General features: G+C 44.0%; 1 protein-coding gene across 9 annotated transcripts in view; it reads left to right on the forward strand.

Moving 5' to 3' along the window:
* The window catches only part of SIPA1L2 (signal induced proliferation associated 1 like 2), a 240,798-nt gene that overhangs the window by 174,911 nt on the left and 51,623 nt on the right, over nt 1-14,264 (forward strand). For all 9 annotated transcript variants that reach the window (XM_019797353.2, XM_011222166.3, XM_011222167.3 and 6 more), the window contains 3 exons: nt 106-263; nt 4,070-4,646; nt 8,194-8,468. In XM_019797353.2, the coding sequence (XP_019652912.2) occupies nt 106-263; nt 4,070-4,646; nt 8,194-8,468 (1,010 nt within the window). The remainder of the gene's footprint in view (nt 1-105; nt 264-4,069; nt 4,647-8,193; nt 8,469-14,264) is intronic.

Genomic DNA, 14,264 nt, shown 5'->3' on the forward strand with positions numbered 1-14,264 from the left:
AATCCTTGAAAATGGACAGAGGAGTGAGTTGTATATATTGTTATATTTTGTCTTTATGGAAAACCGCGTTTGTAACTCTGTGTGTGTTCCCTTTCCTGACCGCAGCTTCTGAGGAAAAGGCATATCGGAAATGACATTGTGACCATTGTCTTCCAAGAGCCTGGAGCACTTCCTTTTACTCCGAGAAGCATCCGGTCCCATTTCCAGCACGTCTTTGTCATCGTCAAAGTGCACAACCCGTGCACCGAAAACGTGTGTTACAGGTGAGCCGGCGGCCCCTGGCCTTTCATTCACACCTTCTCCTGAAATAGCTTTGTTTTCCAATTATTATCTCTAACCCCATAATTATCGTTCCCCCCCTTTTTCTAATTATATTTCCACTGTCTTCACTCAGGTACTTTCTGAACGAAATAATTGCCTCTTTCCCGTTTTGAACAGCAAAATGCCTAGCAGTTCAAAATTGTAGATTACACATTTCCTCAATTTTCCCCTTAAAAACTGCATCCAGCCCCTGCTGGCACCAGAGCTTAATGGATACCAGCCTCGGAGGTGGATGATGTGGCTGTTTCAAGTTCTTCCCAAGCAGAAGTACTTCCTGCAGTGGGAATACACTGCTTCTCCTCCAAGATCTTGGAAACAGCCCACAGGGCTCCTGAGACCGGGAGTTGATGCTTGCATCCGTGATTTCAAAAGGCCATGCATGTGTCTCAGAATCCCGAGCCTGTTTCTGTTTCCTTTCCCCTCCCCGCACTCTTTCGGAGGAAGTAGATGCCACTGGAAGATCATGCCTTGTGGGGTTAAAGGGTGGGTGTCCGACCTGGGGTTAGAATCCAGCTCTGCTGCCCGCAGTGCTTTGTACAAGTTACTTTACTTCTTGGAAACTTTCATTCGTTCTCTTAAAGTCGAGGATAAAAGTACCTCCATCAGTGTGTGGAATAAATAGCAGAAGTTACGCAGAGCACCTGTTAGAGCTCCTGGCACTCCCCGAAGGTTATTTCCCTTTATCATCCTAAAACAGTAAGTGCTGTTTCAGTCCCCTCCTGGGCCGAGGTGGGGCGCACGCGTGTGCGCTGGGAGAGGACGGGGAGATGGTGACGACTGTAAAGCGTGCTCTCCTAAAGGCAGAGAAGCTAGTCTGTGTGTTAGACGTTGCTGGTTTATATCCCGAGCCCCATGCCTGGCCCATCTCAAAGCAACACAGAGTCTGTAAGCTGGTACTTCTTAGCTTGAATGTTGCCTCACAGCCTGTTAAAACGGGCTCATTCTCCCGCCCTGCTGTGCGGTGTGCTGATGTCACAGACCTGAAATTGACCTGAGCATCTGTGAGCTTTCCTCCCGTGGTGATTTCTGAGTCACATCTGGGCGAAAGACCACTGGCCCGAATGCTCAGAACTACTTTAAAAAAAATGATATTTGTAACAAGCATAATGTCTGTTCTATCGGAAGGATAGGTTTAAAACATAATGTTGGTACAAACATGGTAAGTGGGATTATTCTTCTGAGATCTCACCCGATGAATGGTAATTATGAAGAATAATCTTAAATGAACCTTCCTAATGGATTGGAAACTTAAGCCTAAGGCTTTATGGAATTTGCTGTTATTTTATTGGCTGCTGTTTTTAGGTCAAATCAAGTATTTTAAATTACTTTCCATTTTAGTTTATACTGAGACCACGAGGTGGTTCACGAGCACCAAAAATCTTAAAGTTATCAGTAATGTCTATTTTCATGTGTTTCAGGTTTTTGGTTTTAATAAAATCACTAGGGAGGAATGTTGAAACCAGTATTGGGCTAAATGTACATCTTAGCTATACAAAAAACAGACCACGTCCTGATAGAGGATAGCATCGTGCAAATCACTCAACTGGGGAATCATTGGTTTTTAAGAAAGCACGTTGTTATCACTAAATTACGACTTGCTAATGAGATTCAGGCATACAGTTAGTAGAGTGTCTCAAATTTTGGGCAGTGCCTCATAAACATTCATACTGATCATGCTTAAAAACTTCCTGAGTATTCCTCAGCGAGTCAGTAATAGTCTTCTTGAATGCTGTGCTCAAATCAATTCCACAGCACTCTATCCCATGGAATAAGGTTATCATGCGAAGATTTTCCAAAAACGCCTTATAGGGCTCTTTCATATGCTCTTCCTCAAAACATACCAGTGACAAAATAAGTTCATTAAATAATTTCCAAGGAAATGATGAAATATAGTTCAGGTCTGCTGTTCTCTAAATTGCTATGTCTTAATCCATGGGTGCATCTTGAAGAAGACAGGAAGGATCACATGCACCTCAAGGAACCCCAGTAATCCTGGAATAGCCAGACCTAAATTGTGGCTGCTCTCCTTGTACAGCTTGGATCTGAGATGCATAGGATTTCAGTTGATCAAGTAGTTAATATACTGTACATGGTGGAGGGAACATCCAGTTAGACATCAGGGTCAGTAATTTGGGACAAAAACAGTTGCCCTTTTATAAGATACCTCCCACTAACCACTATGGAGCTCTACCGTGAGACCTTTTTGGGACATATTTAGGTATAAAAAGTGTTCCCTGATGCTTTGGCTTAATTACATACAAGCCGCAGTCAGAGTAGCTTGAGATCCATAGAGCTAAGTGCAAAAAAGTAATCCTGCAAGGTGTCAAATAAGATTGGGCCTCGTGAGCCTTCTGTGGGTAAAATTCTTCCAGGAATCTGTGCTCATTACTGGAAGAAAAAAACAAATTTAGGAGAGGCGATCATGTGACTTTACTGGGACGGCAGATCTCAGTGCTCAGGTAGGCCACGTGAGCCCCCTGACCAGTGGGAGGAGAAGCAACAGGGTGCGGTTAGCCTCATCACAAGTCCAGACAGGTGGCTTTGCAACAGCTCTCTGGGAGTTAAAATGTGAGGACAAGTTAATGCCTACTCAGTCTAGCACATCCACTCTCAGGGTAGTAGCGGGGGGAAGATGAGTCAAGTATGAGATTGGTCCCAAAGACACTTCAGACTCTGCAGCAGTTTTAGGGCCTTTCTTTGAGGACACGAGTAAAGTCTGCCCCATCACCGTCTGGTTTAGTGCTTACACCACCATCCCTGAATGAATTAGATGCCTCTGTCCCAAAGGGACTCTGTCCTGCCCTCCCCTTTCATCCCAGCTACGGCCCCATGCAGACAGTCTTCCGTCTTCGTGCTGCCCCACTCCCCGGAGGGGACTCACTCTCCTGAAGAGTGTGCAGATTAAAGCAAAGGTGAGAGAGATCCGGAGACCGTAACCAGCCACTTTCTGGAAGAGGAGCCCACACCTGACAGAACAAACTTGGACAGAATTCTTTCATGCCTTAGTTCACCATGTTCAAGATTTTCAGCAGAGACGAAGATGAAGTATAGATTGCTTCCTTTGTTGATTCCAATGTAGAAAATGTCAGCCTGGGCAGATGTGGGATTAGTACTGAGTCTTGGTTTCACAGTGGCTACTCAGTCGTTGGGGAGTGGATGCTCTGGGATTCATCATTCCCTCAGTGCAGTCCTTCATTTGTTTATTATCATTAATTCACTCTTTGTAGTTGATCTCATTCTAAGAAGGGTGGAGACAACCACACCTGCCGATACAGGGGAGCGTGGTTGGTTTCGACATGTTAAGGTGGTTGTTACTGTCACTTGATCTTTTCAGTCCCTGGAATCTCTTACAATTTGTTTCCCATAAAACTTTCATTGAGATTTTCAAAATGTGACCAAGTGAGCATTTCCTGAAAAAATGGGACACTTAAAACCTTTGAACCTGTGAAGTGTCATCATGGTGTCCAGTACCAGTGAGATCCCAAGCAGCCACCTGGGGCTAATAACCTCACTTCCATTGAAAGTGTCACTGTCTTTCCCAGTGATGGCCAGCTGCAGAGTTAGAGTACCAGCCCATCTAGTAACTTTGAAAAACAAACACTGGGTATGCAGAAATTAGTATAACAAAAAGCTACAAGAATACATGGGGTAAGTTGGGAGTATGGGTATATGTCAGATTTCTGAAGGTAAATAAATATTCTGAAGGTATTACAACTCCTATTGTTTCCTTTTTTTTTTTCTTTCTCAGTGTTGGAGTTTCTAGATCAAAAGATGTACCACCATTTGGTCCACCAATTCCCAAAGGAGTAACTTTTCCAAAGTCAGCAGTATTTCGGGACTTCCTTTTAGCCAAAGTGATTAATGCAGAAAATGCAGCCCATAAATCAGAAAAGTTTCGAGCAATGGCCACTCGAACAAGGCAAGAGTACTTGAAGGATCTGGCGGAGAACTTTGTCACGACCGCCACTGTGGATACCTCTGTGAAATTCAGCTTCATTACACTGGGTGCAAAGAAAAAGGAGAAAGTAAAGCCAAGGAAGGATGCCCATCTGTTCAGCATCGGAGCAATCATGTGGCACGTAATAGCTCGGGACTTCGGCCAGTCTGCTGACATTGAATGTCTTCTTGGGATTTCCAATGAGTTCATAATGTTGATTGAAAAGGATTCCAAGAACGTTGTATTTAACTGTTCCTGCAGGGACGTCATTGGGTGGACATCTGGATTAATGAGTATTAAAGTGTTTTACGAGAGAGGGGAATGTATCCTTCTGTCCTCTGTGGATAACTGTGCTGAAGACATCAGGGAAATTGTCCAGCGATTAGGAGTAAGTACACGTTTTGTGTTTCCACCATCCTTAGGTCTTCAATCCCAGATTCGTAATGGCTTCCGCTGTGGAAATTCTACCATGATTATGGCACCCACAGAATGCATTACTATTTTATATGGCTGTAGGGCTTAATTCTAAACGTTGTGTCCTTTTGAGCAGTTGCTGAATACATGAGTGGTGGAGAAGCACCCATTACAAACTGATTGGAAAGAAAAAGTTAAGCCAACTTCCAAAAGAGAACATCAGGATGTGTTTTTATGGTATCTGAAAGAAAAAAAATGGCGAATTGTCTAGATATTATGTCTGTGTGTAGAGATGGACATGACGGGACCCTCCCAGCGGGAGACCAATGGGCAATAGTTGCTGTTGACCCTGTGAATGACTACGTCCTCTTTGCAACTTCAATTCTGTGCGTGTTTATACAGCAGGTATTTTTCTTTAGTCTGCTAGATTAAATATATTATTACTCTCCAGCCACAATTTCGTTTTCTTAAGGAGGTTTTATAGAATTACCCATTAAATTATACTTAAAAAAAATCAGTCCTAAAAGAGATTTTTTTAAAACATTATTTTTAGTATAGAACCCCTAGATGATGTCCATGGAGTGTAACTGTTAATATTTCTGCTCCTGATTTTCACCCAGAAAGATCCAAATTTTAGTTTGAGTCTAACCAGTTATAAGAATAAATTAAATATAGTAAAAGAACCCAAACATGCTATGACAAAAAAATTTCTCACGTTTAAATCTTCCCCCAAGGGGATGTATATTTCAGATTTTAGAAAAGATTTAGTCAATTACGGATCATGAGGAAAGGAGACTTTATACCCATTTCCTGTCCCCTTTCCTCCCACCAAATATAAATCTCCCCTTTGTTATTCGAGACCATGAATTACAGACAATACAATCAAGTCAGTGTCTGCTGGCCTTGGAGAAATATAATTTAATTGTTTGTTGACACTATTTACAGGACGAGACCTCAGTGTGTTCAACAGTATTACCGGGTGTATGTGCGCAAACATAGATGTGATTTGGGGATGATTAGGTACGTGATTAGTTTATGTGTCTGTAGAACTGAGTTATCCTTGTGAGTTTCAAGACACACTGTGCCTTCGGTAATACCGTAAATACGTCTTCTTAGGAGACCGCTGAGTCATCATCATCTGTGCTCCTGAAAATATAGCACAAACACCGCTTCACCAACCACCAAAATGCACATTTCATAGGTCCTTACCCATTCGCTGTTTCATGGCCCCCATTCTACCATTTTCCTAGAAAAGCAGTGGTACGGCTAATGGAACAGAGGTGCCTGATGTCTGGAATATGTTTGAGGAAATGTATTGTGGCCCTAGGATGACTCATAGCAGGGGTTTTGGAAGCAAACCAACCCACAGACAGTTGAGGGATTAGAGCATAAGGTTGGTACAGGGTGGCAGCAAAGAGGATCCCACATTCATAGAGCAGAGATGGGGAACGAGTGCTGTTTGGCGGGTGGTAGATTCAGTGTGCCTTTTATCGTGGTGGAAACTGAAAGTAAAAGTGTCCATTATGCAGGTACAGACCCAGGAAGCAATGAGAACTGATGCCTAAGGGGACAGGCAGGGCCTGTTTCATTGGTGTGCAACCCATGACCCATTCTTAGGGACCCACTCTCTGAAGAGCCCGTGCTCGGCTGAGTGCTCTGCTGTTAATCATCTTGAAGTTGTAAATAGGCTTTGACCCAGGGGCCCTGCATTTTGATTTTGCACACGGCCCCACCAATTATGTGGCCAGTCCTGGGTAGGTATGTGGATAGGAAGCTACCATTTTCCTATGGTAATTGAGTTTATGTTAGTATGAAAGGAACTCCAAATAACTGATCCTTTATCCTTTGCAAATGTTAAGAAGCAAGAAAGAGAAAGGATAAAGAAATAGCACAAAGCAAAAAGCAGGGCAGGTAGCAGGTAGTTGGGGGAAATAAGGAGAAGAGACACATAGGTCTCAGGAAAGGTGTGACTGTTTCAGTCTGATATATGGATGCTAAATTTCAACTGAAAATTGCATTAATATTTGAAACAAGGCAGGGTATATTTCACACATATGTAGACTTTTGGAAGGAGAACGTATTTGAAACAAAGTTGAAAAGTGAAAGAAAATTTTATTCAGGGTGTACATATTACAAAAGTACTTTTCCAGCAATTTCTAATTAGTTCAGTTCATAACTTTGCAAGCTTCAGTCTTTTAAAACCTCACCATGAAGACCAGCAATGCCTTGCCCCATTTTCCTGAGCCCCCAGCTGTCTTGAGTGTCTGTGGGAGGTTGATGGGCCATGTGTGTACCTATGCAGGTAACCATGGAAACAGACACAGCGGACATACACTGAACCAGCCCAGTCCCAGGGCTGTACTTACACTCGTAGGTCTTGTTAAATAGGAATCTGGGTATTCAGAGCGTGTTTCATGGGAATTGAGCATGCATTATGCTGCAGCTTTATCATTAGCTCTGTGCTGTGGGGGATTTGGGTATGATACTTCCCGACTTTAAATTTCCCACAAATAAGGGATGCCATCAAATGACATATAATGAGCTTGTGTTTTTCTCTCAGTGCATGTAAGTTAGGCTCAGTGAGCGCTGTTGAGGGTGGCATTAACTAATGATCGTGCTTTAGTGCACTGCGTGGGATGCCAACCACCTTGCTTCCACACTCCCCTTTGTGATACTGCTGCAGACTCTCGCTCTCGCGGAAGGTCAGGGCTCTGAAGCTCCACTGCTTGGGGTTGCCCTTGGCGCCCAAAGGATGGACCCCACGAAGGAGAGGTGCCCTCAGGCACAGGGGGATCTCTGCTGCCTGCAAGAGGGCCATCCTACACAATGCCCTTGTCAGCAGATGCCAGGGAGCCTGGCGGGCCTGCCCACATTTGAGCTATATGGTCCTCACCACCCAGGCAAGCAGCGGCCACCCACTTCGACGAGGGGGCTTCCCAGAGGACAGGGCAGGACGTCCACAGGGCCAGTGCCCGGAGAACACTTGCACGTCTCCTAACTGGCTGACTTCTGTGGCTGCCCTCCTGAGGGCAGCCCTCTGAGTGTTAGCTGGGAAGGGGCTTGGGCCATTTTTTAAGTTGGATGAAACTGAGTTAACTTTTAATGTTTAATGGGTGAAACTTGTGGTTTTGAAAGATACTACGTTTTCCCATTGCTGCAGTCCATCTGGAACAGTGGGGCTTCGATACTTAAGAGCCCAGCCCACTGACATAGGGGAGGGGAGGAGGGAGTTGTCAGAGCCTGTCTGAAGCTCATGAGGTCTGGGGTCAGCGGCTTCTAAGAAAAAGCAGGACACCTGTATCAGGAGCATATTTGCCTTTGAAGAGTAAAGCCGCTGTTCTACTTTCTCTATTCTCTTTGCGTCCAATGCCATGGCTAATTATGGTGAACTTGGCATTGTAATGCTTAGCGCGTCACCTGGGTGGTTGGAGGGCAGGGCTGGGAGGCCCGGGTGTGCGCCTCTACCTTGTGGGGGGGCGGGGGTGCCCCACAGTGGCGTCTCATGGTCTCTTTCCCCTCAGATAGTGACACGAGGCTGTGAGACCGTGGAAATGACCCTGAGGAGGAACGGGCTGGGCCAGCTTGGCTTCCACGTGAATTTTGAAGGAATCGTGGCCGACGTGGAACCCTTCGGCTTTGCCTGGAAGGCTGGGCTTCGCCAAGGGAGCCGCCTCGTGGAGATCTGCAAAGTGGCTGTGGCCACTCTGACCCATGAGCAGATGATCGACCTGCTCCGGACCTCCGTGACCGTGAAGGTGGTCATCATCCAGCCCCATGATGATGGCTCGCCCCGGAGGTAAGGCATGCGAGGCCCTAGGGATCGGCAGGGTCCACAGAAGATGTAGTCAGGTGTGTCTTCAGCCACAGTCGTTTGGACATTGAGCATTAAGAGCAATTTAAAAAGAGCTTTAAAAAAGTTATTAGCATGTAATAAATGATCAGTTATAACGTGCTAAGCAATTTCCAGGGACATTGCCCACATAAAGGCTGAGATATTACAAACTAAGGGGCAGAGCACCTGCTCGATTCACCTAGACCACTGAGGACCCATGTCTATGAGGAACTATTCTTAATCACGGCTCAGCCTTTCGCAGGTGAAATACTCTGCATTGCTAGAATTCCTTTCTATCACACAAAGTCATTGATTCTTCACAGGATAGGTAAGAGATCAGTACTGTATGTCTGAAGGAGGGGTGGAACATGAGATAGACTGTGGAGTGACTACTCCATTCTAGTTGGACTGGTTCGGGACATTGTCGTATGCTGTCACGAGAAACCTATGCAGAGTAGCTCAGGTGGATGGGTGGAGAGTAGGAAGAGAATGGAATTAGTAGGTGATGCTGTTCCACTGTTAGTAGAAAAAATAATCACTCTAGACACGAAGAAGGTATTAGGCCCAGAGGGGGAAGAAGGCTAATTAAGAGCAAGCCATCCGCGTGGGCTGTGGCCACCGTTGTGCTGCAGGGCGTCGGGACGTGTACTGCTGTGCATTCTCGCTCCAGCTCAAAAGGACCTCCACAGGCCCCCTTCCAGGTTCTGGCTTTGGAGAGATAAGGCATGCTTGGTATCCAGGCCTTCGCTGTGTGATCTTGGGTTGTGCACGTGCTCCCTCTAAGCCTCATTTGCTGTCTGTAAGATGGGGATTATAATATGGCCTATCTCGTACTCTTACAGAGATTAAATAAGAATGATACATGTAAACCACATAGCACCTTCTGGCATAATCAGAACCCCATGCATTTTAGTTAAATTAAAAACTGTAGGATATTCATGTGAGTTTGTCCATGCTCTAAAAGAAATTCTTGTCATTCGCAATAGCAAGATACTGCCCACTTTCTGGACATATTCCATGGTCACTGAGGTCATTCCTGGTACTTTGTCTATCCAGCCACAGCTCCCACGGTGATCACGTTCCACGACTGAACCATCCCAAACAGTAGCCGCTGGCCACACGCGACTGTCACACACTTGAGCTGTGGCTAGTGCTACCGACAAAGTGATTTTTTTTTTTTTAATATTCTCTGTCCAATCTTGGTGGAGTATGCGTCAGCTTTTGCAATGAATTTTTTTATAAAGATTTTATTTATTTATTTGACAGAGAGAGAGACAGCCAGTGAGAGAGGGAACACAAGCAGGGGGAGTGGGAGAGGAAGAAGCAGGCTCATAGCGGAGGAGCCCGATGTGGGGCTCGATCCCATAACGCCGGGATCACGCCCTAAGCCGAAGGCAGATGCTCAACCACTGTGCCACCCAGGCGCCCCCAAAGTGATTTTTTAATTCAAATAATTAATTAAGATTTCCTTAGCCATGTGTGGCTAGTGGCTACTGTTGATTGGCTAGATCAGTTCTAAACCATGACCTTTTTTAGAAAACAGACCAGAGGCATACCATCTTCCTCCCTGGCTAACATGCAGAATGTTGCAGAAGTCTGTTTCCATTCCATTTCTTACCACTTACCACCTGCCTGACTCTCTGTAGCCTTGTTTTCTGTATCTGCCCAGTAGGTTTACAAAATAAAGGTTGAACGAGTTGAAATTCTTCCTGGGAATAGCATCCGCATGTCACGGGAAATATCCAGGACGCTTCTCATTGCCTTTCCAGGTTTTGTCCCGTCCAGTCTGTTTGCTTCCCAAGAATCCCACCAGGCACACACAGTGGTACAAGTTCAAAGAAATCAAAGACAGAAACTTATTTTCTTAAAAACGAGACTTGGAAATAACCAAAGGCAAGTCCTTTAGACCTTTGAAGCCACAATATTGTATAAGTGAAGCGTTTTATTTTAAGCCAGTTCCCAGAAATTTTCCCATATAGTGAGAGTTCTTTCTTCCTTTGGTGGAAATACAGATTTATAAATCTGCTGAGTCTTAGAGACTGAGTACTGCTATGGAATTAGACAAAAAGGTTACCGTGTTCTCCTTTTGAGTTAAAAAATGACATTTCTTACCTGTTTATAATTCTGGCCTACTGTTGCTCAGTAGAAATGTCTTTTTTTAGGCTTCTCAAGAGATCTGGTTAATAAAGATGTTAAAGTTATTATGGTTGGTATTTAGAACATATGATTTAGAAGAATACAGTTTCCTGAGAAATACTAAAGTGTTTTCCACCTCAAACAAACAAACACTAACATTTATAAGTTCTGGCTGTTACTTTTCTATCCAAGGACAGGTTATCTGTTATCTGCCTTGGTCTGCACATAATGAATTCTTTCTTTGTTTTAAATGCAAATGTTCTTATTGAAGCTGTTCAAGATATTTAGAGATTTAAATGCCTTTGTTTCCTCAGAGTCTCATTAATGTCATTCCCTGAAGGTACAGATTTCTCTCCCGATTAATCTGAAATAACTGTCTTCTGTATTTCTGCCGAACACCTGATCAGAATTCGCTGTTTGCCTGGTAGTGACACTCCAGCTGCCCGCACCCCCATTTCTGCAAGCCACGAAGGTTTAACGCCTTGCCTGTATCATTTAAAATTCTTTCCATTCAGTCTTCCAATTGGGTGGGAATTTGAATCTGTAGATTTTTAAATCCATATTTCTGTGAGTTTGGGGTTCGTGTTCCACCTGCGACTGTCTGGGCGCTCTGATAAAAGTACGTTTCTGTTGTCAGGCAGCCTCATGTAACAAGAAACAATCCTTGCAATAACAGCTCTTTGCTTTAGACAGAGATGCAAGAATGAAATGTCATTTTAAATTTCATCTGTGCTCCAGCAAGTTTAGCCTCTGTGTTGTTCTATTTTTTTTAAGGAACAGTTTGGGGGGTGGGGCTTAACAGGGGAAATGGGTGGCACTTGACTCATTTAAAAAATTGAAATACAAAACTTTTAAATGAAACATCACTTAGTGCCATTTCTCCTTAGCACGATATGTAAGGATCTGCCTCCAGCTAAAACCACACATGTGATTTGTGGCATGGATAATTACCACCATCTTGTTCACACAGTGTTCTGAGCGCTTGTCAGGGAGAGGGCAAAAAAAAAGACATTCATTTAAATGGATGTGTGTGTGTGTGTGTGTGTGTCTTTCATGAAAGAGTCATAAGACTACAAAAATAGCCAAATCAATGAATTGCAAGATACTTCAATCTCCGTAAGCATCACAACGATAGAGTGAAAAATGCTTCAAGATTCATATTTGCCATTTATCTGTTGGATTTCCTGCAGGATCTCAGTAGGGAATAACTCACCTCCAGCCTGTCTGTTCCATCAGCATCAGGCTAGGCCTGTCCCCTAATAGACTGACTTCTGGTTGTTCACACATCAGAAGGTGTTTGCTTAAGACTCAGAAGCTGCTGGATTAAGCGAAGTCTTTAGTTGGAAAAGTATTTATCAAAAGGCACCCCATATTTTGAAGTCCCATTCTCCAGCCTCAGGGTGATGGTAATTCAGCTGTCCCTCAGCTTGAAAGGAAGGCAGAGCCCTTTTTCCCTTTTCCTTGTGGAGTTCCAGAGTGCGCTGAGCCGGGAGGATCCCTTCGGGAATGCTTATTAACTGATGTCGTGCTGGGGTTGGACCTGGAGCGGAATTCACACAGAGGGGGAATGAGAGGCCAGAAGCAGTTGGGGGATAGCACTCTTCAGACAGAAATGAGGTTTTAAAGGGTGGAGGGTATTTCCCAAGCAGACATCTCTGTGGCAAAGATGAATAAGACTTGGCTGAAGAGGCTTCGTTAAGCTCTTGCTCGGTTTTGCAAGGGATCCCATTGCTCCTGCTCCTAGCCTTCCAAGGTGACTGACACTCCATCAATGTCATTTTAAGGCAAGCATGTCAATTTAAAAGGCTGATATAAGGCAATAACAACTCATCAGAATGATGTATGAGTTGTTATACAATGTGAGTGATGCAGTAAATATGTCCAATAAACGAGGACATAAAATTCCTTGCTGTGGCGCCTCTGTTTTCATGTGATTTTTCATACTTTGTTGATATACCGCCCCAGCCATGTTTCTCTATATAATGCAAAACGGTGGAAATTGTATCATGTTGTCTTGAGCCTAAATTGTTGTTCTCTCATCATTCTATTGAAGCTTTATGCTCATTTTATAAATTTATTATAATTTAAGCTCATTCTAAGCTTTCCATTGTTCTGCTTTGCTGCTGGTTGCTAGACCATTCCACTCCCTAAAATACACACACCTAGTTCTAGAAATAGAACTAGAAGGGGAAACTCAAATTTTGTCAAGTTAGCAGTTTGGAGAGAGAGAGAGAGAAAGTAGATGGTGAGTTGAGATCTTGACCTAAGTGAGGTTTTTAAAGTACAGTTCTAACTTTAGATTTTAAAAAATCAGTTACATTTGGTATTGTTGTTTTTTAAAGATTTTATTTATTTATTGGAGAGAGAAAGAGAGATAGTGAGAAAGCGCATGAGCAGTGGGGAGGGGCAGAGGGAGAGGGAGAAGCAGACTCTCCCCTGAGCAGGAAGCCTGATGCGGGGCTCTATCCCAGGACCCTGGGATCAGGACCTGAGCTAAAGGCAGATGCTTAACCAGTTGAGCCACCCAGGTGCCCCACCTTTGGTAATGTCTTAGGGGCACCCTCTGGGAATGACTTTCAGTGTAACCTGTGAAGTGTTCTGCGTCCTCTGCCCTATCTCTCCAATGGAAGGTTCAGATTTTTCTCTTCCTCCTTCAAGTAAGAATGTTGCATTAAGGAAGGAACATAAAGGTGGTGGCCTTGTGTTTACTCATTCAGTCTTTTCGTTAACTCTTACCTGGTTTATGCCCAAACTGAGGCTATGCAAATGGTGAGGACGGACATCATCTTTACTTGCCTGTACTCTTTTTGTCTACTTGGCATTCTGAAATACAGGTCTTCCCATTCAAAACTGTATTTCTCAAACTGTAGCATCAATTTCTTACTTGATACAAAATATCTCAGCGCAGAACACGCTCCACCCTCTCCAGTCAATAATCTACACTTTGGCGCTCCTGCCTTTTCAGCAGTTTGAAATGTTGTAACGCCGCTGACGTCGTAACAGGAGCGCAGAGGGTGACAGTGAGCATCAGCGTTCTGTCAGGCAAACGACAGGTGCATGCGTGACAAGTACACCACGCTAGGATGATGGGCAGCCAGTGGGTATTCTCTTTCATGGGAATCCATTCATCAAAAATCAGGCATCAAATAGCTATTGCGAATCTTCTGCGTTTACCTTTGAAGGATGTAATGCAGTAAAACATTATTCCTGGTCTCAAGCTTTCTAAAGGAAAAAAGGAAGGAGGTTGGCTTCCTGAAAACTTTCTGAGCCCGTGTTCTAAGTCGAAGTGCTGGGTCTACAGTAGGGGAAGCCTCAGTTGCCCCTGTGGCTGGTGAGGAAGGAGAGGGGTGCAAGCTGATGAATTATTCAGTACCAGATAGCCTTGCTTCCCATTTAGTGTGACACACACCTTTTCAACTCAAGGCCTTTATTGATAGGGCTGGTCAAGTGGGTTTATGGTCTAGATGGTTCTTATTCTATCTATCATCTAGATGTCTTTCTACTTCTATATAAATTAAGGAAATGTGTAGAAAAGTGCATTAATATTTCATATCATGCCTATTTCATATATGGCACAGCCCTAACCTTTCCAGTAAGTTATGCTATGTGGTTATCTCCCAGTTG

This window comes from Ailuropoda melanoleuca, chromosome 6, assembly GCF_002007445.2.
Source record: "Ailuropoda melanoleuca isolate Jingjing chromosome 6, ASM200744v2, whole genome shotgun sequence".
In the NCBI taxonomy this organism is placed as follows: Eukaryota; Metazoa; Chordata; class Mammalia; order Carnivora; family Ursidae; genus Ailuropoda; species Ailuropoda melanoleuca.